The following is a 17820-nucleotide window of genomic DNA, read 5'->3' on the forward strand; positions in this document are numbered from 1 at the left end:
GCTGCCACCACCGGCCTTAGGAGCAGCTGCCTGACTCAGTGGATAAAGCAGTAGATTCCAAGTCTAGAAGACCCGAGTTCAAATCCCATCTCAGACACTAAGTGTTTGACCGCTGTTTATCTCAGTTTCCTCAGCTGTAAAATGGGGATGATAATAGCACCTAACCTCCCAGGATTGTGAGAATGAAACGAGATAATAATTGTAAAGTGCTCAACGCAGGCCCTTAATATGAAATGAGATAAAACACTGCAAACCTTAGAGCCTGACATAAATACTAGCTATAAATATTCTCTATGTCACTGCACTATAGCCCTCCTTCAATGCTTCATCTTAATGTGTCAGTCACCCAGACATTCTAAGGGGGAGGCAGCAAACTTCAAGCTGGATTCAGGCATAGGTAAATGAAAAAATGTTGTCTTAGAATAAACCATGTTAGGTCTGAGAGAATGAATTTTTCAGCCAAATCAAGCTTTGGAGACCAGCCTGTAATAGGAATAATCAGAATGACATAATTATGAATCACTGAGATAGCTGATATTACCTGGTCATGAATCATGGCAGTCACTATCTCAGAAGCAAGAGAACCCCAGGAGACCTCATAGGGAAAGTTCATAGGGGGCAGGACTAAAAAGGAAAGGGATATGAGCAATGATGACATGCATGCAAGAAGTGGCTCAAAAGGCAATCTGGAGGACACATATGGAGGGAGGTTAGTGATGGAGTAAGAGACAATGGAGAGAGAAGTTGGGGGCTTTGCAATGGTTTCTGTGCAATACAACTTGTCCCCAAAGTCTTAGTGCAACTTTAAGCTTCAAATAATTAAAAAGGTTAGTTATTAAAATTTTTGAAATATTAACATATTTGTAATTAAAATGCAATGACTGTCTTGGACTATACATTGCTTTAGTTAATTTTTGAAATTTGTGAAAATTTTCATCATCTGCTATTCAGTGGCAAAGGACTGCATTTGTTATCCTACCCTTAAGTCATTCAAAGAATCAGCTATGATGCATACATAACAGTTCTGATGTGACCCTTCCCCTCCCCCCAAAAAAAGATCAGGTAACTGAGGTGATCAATTAATAGGACTTCCTCTACCAATCCACCAGTCTAAGAAAATGTCACCCAGAAACTGTTGCATAGACAATGCATTATGACAAATTGCCCCTTCTTATTAAAATTAAAATGGAATATTTATTATTTAAGATTCATGCTAAATGAAAAGCAAATTTAAATAATTAAACTCTCGAGTGATTTTTTTTTGGAGGAGTAAGTTTGTAGCACTTACACTTCTGAAGTTATTAGTTTGAATCTGCCCTTTTGGGACAACCCAGAAAAAGACTTCTAAAACACTATAGAGATCCTCTGTGGAGAATTTCTAGAGGAACATTGACAAGGATTGCACAAGAGGAGTGGGCTTTACTGTTTCGTGATCTGCAGTGGTAGAGGGAATGATCTCCTAATGAGATCAGGCAACCATACATTAAAGTGCCTGACACTGGAGCTGTTTCTGGTTGAATAACATTTAGTTATGATGTTATTTCCCTTCATAGGACAGAAGAGATAGCAAAGCTTTTAAAAAATAAAAATGACAACTTAAATTTCATTTCGGATTTGAATACAGAATAAAGGCATATATTAGAAATACTCTTCAATGTTAAAAATGACAGAAAAGGTTGCTATAGTAAAAAAAAATAGTGACAGCCCTCACAAATCCATGTGTCAAGGTCTTAAGATCTTCATCATTCCTAAAAAATGTCAACTTTCAATCATACATCCTAATTCAAGGAGGATGATGGCCAAATGATAGATCAACTAAAATTCACTTATATTGTTCTCAGAGAGCTATCACTGTTCTTCTATTTGAATATGGAGGCTTTGGGAAGTTCATAACATCAAAAAACATTTTAAAGCTCCATTTTTTTTAGTACCTGAGCCAGTTTTGACAAACTCACAGATCAGAGTTCGCAAGGACATCAGTAATCATTTACTCAAATTCTGCCATTTGATAGATGAGGTGACGGTTGAAAAAGAAAAGTGGAATGGCTCGCTTAGTAAGGTCACAGAAGTAATCACTGAGGTGAGATTTGGACTTGAGCTGTATTGTCACTACAACAACTCTCCAACTCTCACTCCATGCTAAGGAATATCTTTTTAACTTTGAGGTTACTGCAAATCACTAAACTGAGCGGAACAAATCTTTTTTAAGAAAAGAATTTCTATTAATTTTTACATCTACTTCATCCTTCATCCAACGAAATGAGAAGTCTTTCTTTCCACTCCACTGGGCTGCAGAGCAAAAGTGGCAATATGGGCTAATAGAAACAAGACTGCTATCACCAAAAAGCTTAAGCAAGCAGAATGGGTGTTAGGGGCCACGAGATTATAGACATAAAATTTTCCTCAAATCTCTATGTGGGAATAACTGAGAGGCGACTGTAATACAGCACGATGGGCACCACGGTTGGGGATGCTGGCACTGTGTGATGAAGCCCAATAAAGTAGTTGGGAAGGACTTGTATCCTTTCTCTCCTACCCTGACTCTAGATTTCCGAGGAGTGTCTCCTTCAGATTCCCTGTAATTCCTCTACTGGTCCCTCCATCTCCTTTTCAAGACATCAGAACAATAAAAGTGCTTGGCAGACGTTTGGCAAACAAGAAACCCCGTATTATCGTGGGTTGCTCCATGGAGGAGAGACCAGCAGTTAGGAAAAAGCTCCCATCATCAAAGTGGCATTTTTGTTTCAGCTGCTCCCGAGGGCAAAATAGAAGAGTCGAGAGCAAATCCCCGACTGAAAGCTTTGTGGCGATCTCCGCTTCTCATTAACACGCCTGATGATAAACACACCTACGATTACGAGATTTAACACACCTGTCCTCAAGGATGCACCAGGAAGAGAGACCATAATTCACCCCTTCCCATTTCCTTTCTTGATTAAGTAAGCACAGCTTACAACGTGAAGTAGCATTTCAATAGGGAACATGGGAAGTCAATTGGAAAAGAGGGCAGGACACATATATTGTATCCTATTTTGTATTCTATATTGTAATCTATTTAACATGTAAAGGACTGCTTGCCATCTGGGGGAGGGCGTAGAGGGAAGGAGGGGAAAAATCGTAACAGAAGTGAGTACAAGGGATAATGCTGTAAAAAATTACCCTGGCATGGGTTCTGTCAATAAAAAGTTTAAGGAAAAAAAAAAAGGAAAAGAGGGCAGGGGGCTTTGGCTAAGATGACTTGGGCAGAGTGACTAATGCCATACAACTAAAAAACGTCATTAAGGAAGTCTTTAAGTTCGTTTTCTCTGGCTCTCTCTCCTTCTGCCCCCTCAGGTCTGGGCACTCACTGTCTTATGGCTCTGATACATATCTAGCTATGAATGGATCCAAATGTAAGCATCTTCCTTGGTTCTCACCTGCCGAGCAAATTCTCAACCAAGAGTTATGTGTCCACCATGACCGGAATTGTTGACAACTTGGTAGTTAATTATTTGAATGACCAAGCTCTGATATACTTCTTTCTGTGGACTTGGGTATGTACCTACAAGGTCAAGTGAAAGTTCTCTTCCTTCTGAATATTTTTGTTAATAGACCAGAACCACCTGCCTTTGAGAGGGGGGCCAGTCTTCTCTTCCTCTTGTACCCAGAGAAACTCTGAAACCTACACAAGATGAAAGGGCTACAAGAGGAATCCCACTGAATACAGGGAGCCCCTGCCTTGTGGGCCACAGAGGGAGATGCTGACAAAGGCAGGGGGCAGGGAAAGACCCCTAGTAAGTTCACAAGCCACCACCAAAAGACAGAGGGATCAGGAGCTCGCAGGTAAACCCTGGCTTAATGAAGCCCCCAGGCTGACTGTGTTGCGTGCTGGCTCAGTGCTGGTGAGGCGCATCTCTGCATTCTGTCTCTTGGGTCAACTCTTCCCCTAGCCCATGAGACTAAGAACTGACTGACACGGAATCAGCTACCTGGGGCAGCTCGTCCTGTGGGTGACAGCTGTCCTGGGGAGTGACCCATGGGGCAGACCTGCAAGATCTCCACACAAGTTCTGGGATTCACACATGCATTTGTCCCACCCTATTCTTTGCCTAACACAGTGCTTCCACATGGCAAGGTGACCAAAGAAGTATCGCTGAATGAATGGCACAGTGGGTGGGGGTCCACACATGTTCACATTCTAGCTGTGAGACCCTGACTTACTGAACTCCATTCTGTCATTTCCTCCTTTATAAAGTGAGAGGAGGGACCTGGTGACAGCTAAAGCTTTTTCTGGGATCCCATGAATGAGTCAAAGACCATGGGGAAGTCCAATTTGTAAGGAAGGAGATCCGAGGAGCCGGGCATCTTTCCCCATAAGAAACATGTTGTTGGCGGCTGCAGGCTGCCTCTGTCCCCCTCTTCCCGGTTACCCCTTCCCTGAGTTTGATTTCCTGTTCCAATCACCTGTTCCAACCTCCTATGGCTGGGAAACCCACATCTCCTAGTTCCTAGATCCCTGTGGATCAGAGGAAAAGAACAAAAACAAAACAAACCCTCTTTTCACCTCTCCTCAAACTTCCACCCTGCCTTGCTCAGCCGAGCCCCAAGGACTGCTAGCAACCTCTGCTGCATCTTCTGGCACTCAGAGGATCCTGGCTTGCTCTGGAAGAGATCGAGCAGCCGGCCATGCCCTGCAGCTCTGGCTGCTTCTGGAACATGCTGAGCCAGCAAGGGCACCAGGTCCACCCTGTCCCTCCAGACTCATGGAGTACTCCTCTCCACTCCAACCTGGGTCCTCATTCTGGGTGAGTCTGGCTAAGCTCCCTAATTAACAAGCTGCGGGCAGCCACAGCTCCGACTTCGTCCTTCCCAACCGGCCCACCTCCACGGTCCGGGAATTCTTATTGGGCTCCTGTCTCTCCCTTCATAAATTCACCTTTGGTCCTCTGCACCCGTTCCTACGGAGACTCTGTCCTGCTCCTGCTCCGGCCTCTATTTCTTTCCTTCCCAGTTTCAATCATCCATTCTGCTCCTAAATCCCTCTGGCCCCTTGTCCAAAGGCCACTCACTATTCTCAAGGAGCTGCGGCTATAAGTCACGATCTGTGACCATTTGTCCCCAACAATGGAGCTGTCTAATCTCACGAAGCAGCCCTCTCCAACCATCCCCCATCTCTCAAAGCAGACGATCTTATATTCACCTCTGCCATGTCCCTCCTTCACCTGTCTCTTCTCGGGCCCCAGAAGCCCTGGGCGCCTTTTTCCTTTCCAAGGTTAACTCTTCCTACTTGGGCCCTCCATGCCCTCGCACCTGCCTTCCAAGGACTAGTTTCATCTATCTTTCTCTTTCACTCATTTTCACTTTTCCCCCAGCCAATGACTACCTATTGCCTATAAAAATGACCCGGTTTCTCCTCTTCTTAAAACAAACCTTCATTTGACCCTGGAACTCCCTGTCATATTTCTCTCTTCCCTTTTACTGCCAAACTCTTAAATAAAGGGGCAGTGGACACTTGCTGCCTCCATCTCTTCCTCTCCCCATCATTTCTCAGTTCCCTGTATTTCTCTGGCCCTATCACTATGATGAAACAGATCTCAAACACTACTAATGAACTCGGAATCATGAAATCCTGCTGCTCTTGCTGGTTTTCTCTGCAGCTTTGGACATTGTTCACCACCTCTTCCCTTTGGATTCGACCAGTGTCATGACAAAAAGAGCTGAATTTAATCAGAGGGCCCAGGGGCAAACCTTGTCGCATTCACTGAAGACTGGGCTCAGCGGGGGCAAATCACTTCCTCTGACATCGGGTTCCTTGTTAACAAAATAGCTGACTAAATGGGACATTTAAGATCCCCCCACTTCTAAACTAATGGTCCCCTGATCCATGACCTTCTGACTCTCCTTAGCCCACAGCATCTTTGTTGGTTTGCCATCTGTAAACAGCGATCCCCTCCCCTTCCCACTATATTTTCTCTTGGGGGTCTCTCTTATTCCTATGATTCAATTATCATCTCTTGGCAGCCCATTCCCACAGTGACAGAGCCAGCCCTCATCGTCTTTCTCCGTACTCCGATCACATACCTGGCCACTTCCACCTGGATGCACCGCCGGCACCTCAGAGTCAACATGTCCACAGGGAAACTCCTCCCAACCACTTCCCAGTTCTGGGGTGGGCATTGCCCCCTGAGTCACCAGGTTAGTAACTTCCCAGTCATCCACGACTCATCCTCCTCCTCCAGGTCCCACATGCAGGGAGAGCTGCCAAGTCCTATGGATCTCACTTGTGCGGTGTGCCTCCCCATAGTGACCATTCTCTATTCAGGCAGCTTCCTCTATAATGTGAGCCTTTCATGGAGCCCCTTAATTGGTCTACCTTTTCATCTCTTCCCTTTCCAAACAATCCTCCATATAGCCATCCAAAAATACTCCTGAGGCACAGATTTAGCCATGTATATCACCTGGTCAAAAACCTTCTTCAGTGGTTTTTCTTCCGGATAATATGCCAACTTCTTACTGCCACATTGAAAACCTTTCACTATATGGCATCCACTCACTTTTCTTTCCAGTCTTATTTCACATTATTTCCCTTTATATATTCTACATTTCACCAAAGGGATCTATTCTCTTTTCAAAAATTATTTTAAAAAATTAATGGCATTTATTTTCTTTTACTGGGGAAAAAAAAGCAAAACCCATGCAACAAATCTACATTTACTGCAAAAAAAGCAAAATAAATTCCTACATTAAAAATGTGTGACACATTTTATACTCTGAAACTCACCACCTCTCTGTCAGAAAATGGTTAGTATTCTTTTTCCATCAGTTCTCTGAAATCCTAATGGGTCATTGTGTTGATCAGAATTCTTTAAGTCTCTCAAAATTGTTCATTTTTACAATGTTGCTGTCTTGTATAAATTATTCTCCTGGTTTTGCTCACTTCACTTTTTATAAGTCCACTGAAGTTTTTCCAGGTTTCTCAGAAACCATGCTTTCTATCATTTCTGATGGCACAACAGTATTGTATTACATTTATCTGCCACAATTTTTTAAGCCAGTCCCCAAATGATGGACACTCTTGATTTTCTAGTTTTTTGCCATGACAAAAAGTTGCTATAAACACACACACACACACACACACACACAATATGCACATATATTTTATATATGTATATATATATATGTATATATATATTTCTTTGGGATATAATGCTAACTAGTACTATTGCTGGGTCAAAGATCATGCACGGTTTTGTTGCTTTTTAGGGACTAGTTGTAAAATTATGTTCTAGACTAGATGGAGCAATCCACAAGTCTACCATGAGTACATGAATATTCTTGTTTTCCTATAGACTTTCCAACACTTCATATTTTCCTTTTTTGGTTCATTTTCTTCATTCCATCGAATATGAGGTTAGAGGTTTGAAGGGGATTAATATCTGTTTTCTAAATTCAACATCTCAGACCTGTTTCTGTGAAGTAGCACCTACTTTTAGGACAGTTGATGGCACATGGGATTGAGCAATGGGCCTACAGGAAGTCCTAAGTTCAAATTCAGCCTCAGACACTTCCTAGCCATGTGATTCTGGGCTCAGCAATTTCTCCCTCCATGAAGCTTCTGGTTATCTTTCCAGATGAAAGTGCTCTTTCCCATCTCAAAATTCCTGTGTGTGTGACACAGCTCATCCACTAGTGGAATCTAAGGTACTCGAGGGCAGGACTTCTCACTTTTGTCACTGTATTCTCAACACCCTAGGAATAGCTTATAACAGTCTGCTGAATTTAATGGAAGTTACCTTGTGGCAGTTAGACAGAGCAGAGGTCAGAGTGCTAGGCTTGGACTACGGAGGACCAGAGTTTGAATCCTACCTCAGATGTCAGCTGTGTGATCCTGGATAACTTACTTAGCTTTTCTTAGCTTTCATTTCTCATCCGTAAAATGAGATTAATTGCAATCCCTGGTTCATAGGTTTATTGTGAGAAACAAATGAGATAATGTGGGTAAAGTGCTTTGCAAACTTTAAGTAGTATATGAACATGAACTCTGATTACTATGGGCTATTATTACTTAACGTTTTAAGGCTTCAGTTTGAAACCCACAAAATGAGAGCCCTGAACGTGATGACTTCTAAAGTAGCTTCTAGAGGGATAGAACTTTGACTTTGTCAGGGAAGAATCGCTGGCAGGCAAATGGTTCGTTAAAAGCAGCACAATAGAATCCATCTGCCACACCCGGGTCTGAGCGGATATCAGCAGCATCTTAAAAGGAAATCTTCCCAGTAGGTTTTTCAGTGATTCAGCACCAACCACTGAGTCAAGGTGAGGAGTCACTAAAGTTCACGTTACAGCGGCCGAGGCTGGCTCCCGGCAGCTAACTCACTTAGTGGAGGCAGAGAGCCTCCTGCACAGGCATTCCTGGCAGCGGGGAGCTCTGTCCTGCCACAGGCATCCCTCTCCAACCCCCGGGGCTGCAGCGGCCAATGGGGGCGGCCCACTTACTTCAGTCGCCTTCTGGCTGAGCCCTCGCAGCAGGAGCACCACCACGTGGACGGCAGCTCTTCGAACCTGGACCTCAGGGTCTGTCTTAGCGACGGCCACCAAACAAGATGTCACCTGGAAGGCAGGAGAGAGAAGTCAGGGAGCGTCGGTATTCGGCTTCGCAGTCAGCTTGCGCCGAACCCCACCTTCGGCTCAGCATCAGCGGTCGGTGTGACAGAACTGCCTACTGTCAAGCGTTCTCAAAACTCAACTCGCACCCTGAAATCTCAGGCTCAGTCCCAACTCCCGTCCCTCAAAAGGGGGAAACCAGCTCCTGGTCTCCTGACTTTGAAGGGAAAAAATGTCACCAGTGTTTTAGAGACAAGTAGGGAATGGGAAGGAAATAAATGGTTATACATACAGACATAATGACTTGTTAAGGGAAAAAATGAAGCAACATGGAAATATTTCCCCTAGAAATGAGAAGAGTTGTCATTGTCAAAAGAGGGCAAAAATAGAGCAAACAGACTGACAGTCATGGAAACTTGGCTCCTTGGGCTTCACAGTTTGAGGCCCGACATGAACCTGCACATGCTCTGGGACGCAGGAGGCTCAAACGGCCCGTTAGCAAGTCCGGACGACGAGGCCCTCTCCGACCCAAGGTTAGCCCCAGCCTCATGGCGTGACTCACTGTGGGCAGGGTCCTTAGGCTCTTCCCTGGATTTCTCTGGCTGTAAAGGAGGGATGACAGTGCTAATCTGCCGCACAAGATGGTTCAAAAGCACGTTTCTAAATCTAGTACTTTGGACATAATCTGGCAGCATCACAACAAGCAGCTTTGCCCCTGACCTCTCACCCAGCCCTCCCTCACTCTGGAGAGTCCTCAGAGAATTCTAGACCCTGAAAGGACACACTACAAAATTAAAGTTTCTGGGCTTTTAAGTGAGAAATTGTTTCACAAGATCCACCACTGCAAAAGAGAGAATTCGGATGTTAAAACCTGAAAGGATGAACTAATCATGTAACAACTTTCACTCAAGTCAAAATTGCATGATGGTTCTGTCACATGTTATTTGCTTGGAAAAAGTATGTGTGTTTGTGTATAAGATTTAGACCTCAAAGGCAACATCAAGGGTAAATGGGTCCATCCCCTCATTACAAAGATGGCTAGAGGTTAAATGTCTCGTTCTAAATAACTTAAGAGATGGAGCAGCATCTGAACCCAGGTATTCTAATTCCAAATCTAGCATGTCTTCTGCTGCATCATATCTATTAATATGTTTCTTAGCCAACAGAGAAGATATTCTTTCTGCAATAAGGAAACAGGCAGACTGTGTCTTTATAAATACGTGCAAATATATATTAAGTTTTCTTACAGAATGGCTTTTCAAAAAAAGACCCCAGGAATATATGAGAAGAGGAGCTTGTTGGAAATGTAAACTCTGCTGGTTATATTTGTCACAGCTTTCAAACAGTTGAGCATAGTTCAAAGTGCCTAATTAATCAGTGACAGCAGAGAGGATCAGCAGAAGTAGTGTGTTCTTAAAGATAATTGCATCTGGGATGCACTGGCATTTAATCAAATTCTAATTCTAATAGATAAACCTGCAACCCACAACAGAAGGGAAAATTCAAAACAGCTCAAATCCATGGAATCCTGCTTCTCTGGGAGATCCAGCCGGGCCTTGTCCATGCTCCCCTTCCATGCTGCTGGTCATCCGGCCCACAGGGCCTGGAGAGCCTTTATGTGGCTGGCATTCATGGGGATCCTCAAGCTCATCAGCTCAAGCAAGAAACTGTTGGGTCTCCTCCAAACAGGCAGCAAATCTAAGAGTTAACTCTCCTTGGAGGTGGAGGCTTTACAAGGTAAGAGCTAAAATCAGAGACAAGTTTGAGCCAAGCTTGAGTTCCTCCTGACACCCAGAAGCTTGATCCAGCCAGGTGGGACTTGGGGGGGAAAGTATTTGTGGAATAAAGGGAAAGGCAGAGGCTCCTCAAGCTTTGTCTGCCCCACTTTAGGTCTGATTAAGGAGTCTTTCTCTTTGCAGACTTTGGCCAATCTGCTTCCTAATCTAGACACCCATTGGAGCCTTCCCTTTTTTTCTGGCTTTGATTCATTATGCCTTTATAGCAATTCTCAGTGCTCAGAACCCACTTGTAACTCTGGCAGTGCCTGGAATCAGGAGTGAGAAGAGCAAAACTAGCTGCCTCTCCAACGGCTCTCCTGTTAGTCAGGCATCCCTGAAGTGAGTGCTCCCTCCCCCCTCTCTCCTTCCTTTCTTTATCTGTCTCTCTCTCTCTCCCTTTTTCTCCGTCTCTGTTTCTGTCTCTCTGTCACTCTGTTTCTCTGCCTCTGTCTCTGTTTTTCTCTCTGTCTCTCTCTCACAAACACAGTTGGAGACCACACGCTGCTACAATCCCTACCTCACTGAAAGGAGCTGGAAAGCAGCCCCTCTTTTCCACCCGGAGAAGTGATTGATATGCAAGAGTGGCCCAAGCCTTGGTGCGCTCAGCCATCCAGGACAAATAGGAAGGGAACTGTGAACAGACGCGGCGCTCCTGAGGTTTCCTGGGCAATTCTGGAGGATCAGGCCTCAGTCCTGTGACACACAAGGCCTCTGACAACTTCCATGGACAGCGGAGCTGCTTTTTCCCTTCATCTTGTGCATTCTGAGAACCTGCACCTCCGGAACAAAGGTACTCTCTAGACCATGAGGTCATCCTTCCCAGAACACGGGGACTTGCTCAGCTCGTCTCTCCTACCTCCACTACATCAATTATCGGTTTATCCATGCCTTCTGCCCTAACAACCTGGACCTACATATAATGTAAAACCTATTTAGAAATGCACTGATTTAACCTTTCTTTTTTACTAGCCTGATTTTCCTCCCAGAAGCTGAAGAGACCTACCTGACCTGTGGGCCACTTGTTTTGAGCACTGAAAATGTCTTATTAACCACATGGAAGAAGGCTTCTTCCTTCCCGACTTAATTATAAATCAGACCTACTCGTGGAGAAGAGAGATAAGGATGAAGGAAGCTCTTAGCTATTGAGGTTCAAAGGACGTCAGATCTGGGAGAAAACTTCAAGAGTGTCTGTTTCAGGGGTCCTTAATTTTTTTTTTCTACCAAGGACCATCCTCATATGAGCAATCTGGTGAAGCTGATGAGCCCCTTATCAGAATTATGTGTGTTGCCAAATTTTGGTGAGAGGTTAGTGAAAATGAAAATGCATTTTTCTCCCTCACTCAAGTTCTCAAATCTCCTGAAATCCATCCATAGCTCAGGGGCTCCAGGTTAAGAACTGCTATAGTTCAACCATTTCATTTTACAGAAAAATAAAAATAGCAAAATCAAGAGAAATGAAGGAACTTATCCAATATCACCCACGTAATCAGGAAAAGTTGGTCTCCTAAGCCCAAATCCATTTCTCTACTGTACTCCACTGTCTTTGTGTTTGCAAGGAAGACAGCTCTTGACAGGAACCAGCAGAAACAGGGAGAAATGAAAACACTTCTCAAGCATGTCAAATCTTGACACCACATAGAAGAAAAACCTGAATTCCTTGTGTAGGATGTAGAGCAGCTGAAGTCCTGGGATCCTTCTTTTAGCGAGCACATCAGACCACAGTCTCCATTTGGGCCACCCAAATTGAGATCTTTCTATACCCAGTCCATGGAGACACATATTCATGGAGTTGGGGCCCTGGGGATAGTTCTGAATGTGCAGGCCACAAAGCTGTAACCGATTCAGTGAAACAGCGCGCATTAAGCAAACACTGTGCTCTGGGAGGATCCACTGACAGTCCCGGGCACACTGAAGACTCTTAGTAAATGCTACTTGACTGGCCAACCCAGGCGAGTCATCCTGGACTCTCGTTCTCTCTCCCCTGGCTCGTGTCAGCCAGCCAACCCCGGACCACAGCCCGCGGGACAGCCCATGTAGCCGCCCAGTCTCCACGAGGCTTTTCCCTGCTCACTTCCCCACGTGCGCTCCCTTTCCCTGTCACAAAGGAGGCTCCTACAGGGCAGGGGCTGCCTTGCTTTTGCATTTGTATGGCCAGCATTCAGCGCACTCCTTGGCAGGCGGTGGTCAGTGCGGTTCATGCCCAGGTCAGGCCTTCGTCCCCTTCCATCGGAATGGTCCCAACAGCCTCCTCACTGATCTCCCAGCCTCTGCCTCCTCCTCTCCCCCACTCCGTCCTCCGTACCGCCTTCAAATTTAACTTCCAATGGCAGACTCCACAACGTCACTTTCCTACTCAAGAGGCTTTGGAGACCTGGAGGACAAAGAGCTTGTTCTGTGTTTAAAGCCCCTCAGAATCTACCTCTCTTTTCCGGCTGATTACTCCCTGTCACAGACTTGGCTTTAACTGGATTCTTTGCCGTTCCTCACAGGCGACGTTCCCGGTCCTGTCTCTTCCCCTCGGCCCGATACGCTTCCTCCACGACCCCAAGGCCAACTCTTTCAGGAGGCCCTTCCGAGTCCTCCCACCCAAAACCGCTACTTTCCATATCACCCGTAAGTAGTTGTCTGTGAACATACCGTTTTCCTCAGCAAAAAGTAAGCTCCTTGGGGCCAGCGAGCAGCTTACTTCACCCCGCCCCGTCCCGGGCACAACGTCCGGCACCCAGTGGGTGCTTAACACACGCCGCTGGAAATCATTAAACAAATCACTTCTTGTTGGCTGCATAAAATGAACCTGAGCATTACTGAGATTAAAAGACCCAAGCCCGTCACAGGGATGGTAACAGAGTAAGTGACAATGACAGCCTGAGCTCTCCTAGTGTAAAAGATCTCAGAGCCTCGAAGGATCTGAGGGGCTTCTTAGGGAAACAGAAAAAGCTGTCAAAGTCTCCCTAAGAATGTGGAGGAAAACCTCACCTTTCTCAAAGAAGTGGGCGAGGGTCTCCCTCCATCTCCACTTACTAAAGTTCCTCTGACAGTGACGGCTGTCCGTACTTGTTGAGACCTGACATCTAGCAAAGGTAAAACATAGGCCTTGGAGCAGCCTGCCCCTTCTCCACTGACACGGCGAGCGTGGGATGCTACACAAGAAGGAACATCTAAGAGGAAGAGGCAGCAATTGTGTGGGATGGAAACACCTGGGCTTTCAAATCACAGGGAATACCCTGCCTTCTGAGGTTTCGTGGCTAAGAACAGTTCCATTAATACTGAATGGGAGGGGAAGGGACATGATGCTCCTTGCCATTACCCTTTCACATGCCACAGATTTATTCCCAGGAGCAACCTGGACTGTCTGCCCGGCAGGAGAGGAGACTCCAGTTCTGGAGTCTGCAGAAATGGCACCAGAAAAACCTCTATTTATAACCATATATCCTTAGGCAGAGATTTTCATGGTTTTAGGGTCATAGAAACAGCTTTATATCTTAAAAAAAACCAGGTTTTGCTTCTTCAATGAACATATTTAGCCTTTTCTTCTTTTGAAATAATCAAATCAATAAACATTTATTAAGTGCCTACTATGTGCTAAGCACGGGGGAATATAAAAATAGGCAAAACGTAGTCCCTGCCTTCAAGGAGCTCACAATCTTCTGAGGGAAACAACATGCAGATAAACACACACATAGACATATAGGTATACATGCACATGCACATGTAAATACACACACGTGTGTTTCTACATGCACACACACACATACACACACAGAGCACTTGCTACATGCAGGATGAATAGGAAATAATTAACAGAGGGAGGCCCTGGAATTAAGAGGGGTTGGGCAAGGCTGGAGAAGGTGGGATTTTAGCTGAGGAGGTCACAGCCGGAGCAGAGGAGGGAGCGTTCCAGAGGCCGGAGACAGCCACAGAGAACGCCAGGGGCTGAGAGACGGGGCCTCTCGTTGGGGGAACAGCCGGAGCCGGTGTCCCTGGTTGGGGGTGTACGAAGATGGAGAAGGTAGGAGGGGCTCTGGAGGTGACAAGGAGCCACTGGAGTTTACTGAATGGGAGGGGAGGTCAGTCAGAGCTGCGCTTTAGGAAAATCCCTTTGGTGGCTGAGTAAAGGGAGACTAGAGCGGGGCCAGAGACTGCAGGCTGCCCCCCAGCAGCTTAGGCGACCGTCCAGTGTAAGGGGATGGGGGTCTGAACTAGAGTCGAGATGGTGTCAGAGGAAAAGGGGAAGCCCAGGCTTCTGTGACAGCCTGACCTTGGGTGGGAGATGGGGGACTGCAGGCTGACTCCCGGATTGCTGCCCTCAGGAGAAATGCCAGCCAAGGGGATGGTGGGCTTCATTTGGACATGTCGACTTGACGATGACTACTGGGCATCCAGTCTAAGCTGTCTGAAAGCAGCCGGAGTGTGAGATGGGAGGCTAGCGGAGAGTTTGGGGCGGGAAAGGTAGATTTGCAAACCATCAGCATAGGGAGAGTCATTAAATTCCGTGGGAGCTGATGGGATCCCTCAGGGAAGCAGTCTGGAGGGAGAAGAGAAACAGGGGCCAGGACAGAGCCCCGAGGATCAGTCCCGGGGAGACGGAGCCTTCTGGAGAAGGCACCCTCAGCGAGGTAGGAGGAGAACCACGAGTGAGGAGCAGGGTCCGAGTCTGCAGACGGGCCAAGGACAAACGGCCACTGGGTCTGGCAGCCAAGAGCTCTCTGACAACTTTGGAAAGAGCAGCTTCCTTGGCACGGTAATGTCAGAAGTCAGATTCCAGGGTTCCCAGGAGAACACTTCCTGTCTGTGTGACCCTGGGCAAGTCACTTAACCCCAATCGCCTCAGCAAAAAATAATTAGACAAATAAATGAAAATGAAGAGAGGGAGAGAAGTGCAGCCGATGCCTTTTGGGAGGTCAGCCCCAAAGGGAGAAGAGAGACAGGAGGGTCACGGGGTGGAGGCAGGAACGTTGTGGAAAGCAGGGGGGGGAGCCAGAGAGAGGGCGGGGAAGAAGGGGACAATGGGAGGAGACAGGATGGAATGAGACTGCTAAAAAAAAGCCACCTTATCGACCAGGGAGAGGGAGGAGTGGTCAAAGGCAAGAAGCGAGCTGCCAGCAATGGCCTCAGCTGAGAGGAGGAGGGGGAGCAGGGGCAGTCTGAGGGAGGTGGGGACAAGGGGGCTGAGTGGGGGCCGGCCGCAGAGAGGGCCCCGTGTGTGGCCCAAGAGCGCAGCGGTCAGCCGTGTGATTTCCTCCAGACTCATTCAGGCACGTGTGTGGGGAGGAGTGACCCAGGCTGGGCTGACTATGACCAGTGATGGGATGGGGGCAGGGCTTCAGGACAGGATCGGTTCACCCAGGAGCCAAGAGGGGAGGAGAGCAGAGAGTGATCGGGGCAGGGGAGACTGGAGATCATGGGGAGCTTAGCATGCAGGGGGCCGATGAGTGAGAAAACAGCGTCTGGGCTCCCGGCCTTCAGACTCCAATGGCGATTAGGGGCGAGCCGGCATCTATTCCATGGGTTAACATTATGTCAGCATTCATGACAATGTTGAAGGAAGCCTCCTACCCATTTCACATGCCTGTTCCAAAGGCTGCTGAGACAACATTTGGTTCTGGTTCTGAGGAGAACAACTGGTGTGACTAGGGACATAAATTTATGCCTGAGGGGAGGGCTGAGAGGAGGACGGTAGTTTCCTAGTTTCATATTTGAAAAATAATCTCTCCAGGCTTTTCTCTTTCCCTTTTGTCCCCACTTATGACAGGGTCGTCCCCTTTATGTCTCAAGTTAAAGTTACCGTTAAATTGAATTCAATAAAACTTTTATGAATCAGCCACTATACACATGTATGGACATTAGACACTGGGGATTCACAGGATGCTACAGTCCAAAGCTTGCAACCTAATGGCTTGGAAATCGGGGGAGAGCAAGGATACACTCAAGCTATATGAGCTTTTTAACACACGAAGGTTTGCCAGCGCAGGCAGACCCAGAGTGCAGGTGTGGGAGACACTGTGAGCAAAGCAGAAACGGGACAGGGCAGGACCAGAATGTAGGAAGGAGTTCGAGGAGAGACCGGAGGGGGACATGAAGACCACTCGACAGGGCCCGGAAGGCGGGAGTTACTCAGGCAACAAGGCCCTGCGAGAAGTGACGAGATCAGGCTGTGTGAGGAGGAGAGCGCTGGGGCCAGAAGCGGCGGCCGCCGAGAGGTGGGGGCTGGGAGAGCAGCGAGCTGGAACGGCTGCAGCGGAAGGGGAGGAAGGGACCCACAGGCCCCGGGCCACATCATTGCCGCTATCAACGCCCCACTCCCCCTGACAGATCCTAGGATTTAACATTCGTCAGGAGCCTCCGATGAGCCAAGTGGCCTTCAAAACTGTGCCTCAGAAACACCACCCGTCCAGGTGCCGTGGGGATGGAAGCGAAGCACTCAGGGTTAGTCTAAGTACCTGGAAATTATGGCACAAAGAACGATTTCTGAGAGATTAAAGATCAAATTTAAGACCCTGGGAAAGAGAATAGGAGTCGTAGACCTCCAGGAAAAAGCCCCTGGGGAAAAAGGAAGAAGCAGCTACATGCGATAAAAGCCCTAGGTCGGCATTAAGTAACAGCAGAAGCCTTTGTAATTAGAATCCAATAACAGCCAAAGTACCTTATTACCAATAAAGCAAAGGCATTTAATAGCAGGGAGCCGAGGAGTTACAGGGACTAGAAGAAGGCGCCTATTTATCTCTCTGCGGGCCGTGTCAAACGCAGATTCAGGAGACAACGATTTCTCATGAAGCAGATTCTCCTGAATACCATATTCAAGGGACTAAATAGTCAACAGGCGCACTGCCTCCCCAGCTACGCGGCTCTCTCCATCTTCCCCCAAGCTTTCCTTCTTGAGGCTTTCTGGGTCCAAAGTAAGCTGAAGCACGTGTGCAAACCAAAGGACACGTCTAAAGGAGGATTTTAACCGCACAGATGCAGACACACACACATGTGCGCATCCATGAAGACAAAAGCAGCGCCGGCCGCGTGCTAATCTGTCTTGTCTCCCCCCCAGAGACACCGTCTCCCAACACAGGCGTTAATTGGGATGGTGAGGGGGAGACTGGTCCAGAAGGGCAACAGCGACATCTTCAAGGTCGCCGTGCCCTGAGCGAAAGAAAAGCTCGAAGGAAGCGGCACAGAAAGCATCACACAATACCTCGTGAACCACGGGGCCCAGGAGAAACTGGAGCCGCTGGCAGAGTTCTCCGAGATTGGACAAACTGCTGGCTCTGTGGCTGCCGTCGGGGTCTCTGGCTCCCCTCAGGAAGGTGTGAATCAGAGGCTCTCGGTACTTCGAGACCATGTCCCCTGGTGGAGAAAGAGAAGAAATCCAAGCTTGTTTTACAAGATGTTTTACAGCTTAAAAAAGAGTGTTTCCCACTTTGAGGGCATCATTTCCTTATGTTGTTATGACTATCTCTACGAGGCAGTG

At 46.9% G+C, this 17820-nt stretch overlaps 1 protein-coding gene across 1 annotated transcript in view; it reads right to left on the bottom strand.

Moving 5' to 3' along the window:
- The window catches only part of TANGO6 (transport and golgi organization 6 homolog), a 189721-nt gene that overhangs the window by 25464 nt on the left and 146437 nt on the right, over positions 1 to 17820 (bottom strand). The window contains exons 16-17 of the mRNA XM_051974727.1: positions 17545 to 17696; positions 8476 to 8589 (exon numbers count right to left, since the gene is read on the bottom strand). Coding sequence (XP_051830687.1) covers positions 8476 to 8589; positions 17545 to 17696 — 266 coding nt within the window. The remainder of the gene's footprint in view (positions 1 to 8475; positions 8590 to 17544; positions 17697 to 17820) is intronic.

Source organism: Antechinus flavipes, chromosome 2 (genome assembly GCF_016432865.1).
Source record: "Antechinus flavipes isolate AdamAnt ecotype Samford, QLD, Australia chromosome 2, AdamAnt_v2, whole genome shotgun sequence".
Taxonomy (NCBI): Eukaryota; Metazoa; Chordata; class Mammalia; order Dasyuromorphia; family Dasyuridae; genus Antechinus; species Antechinus flavipes.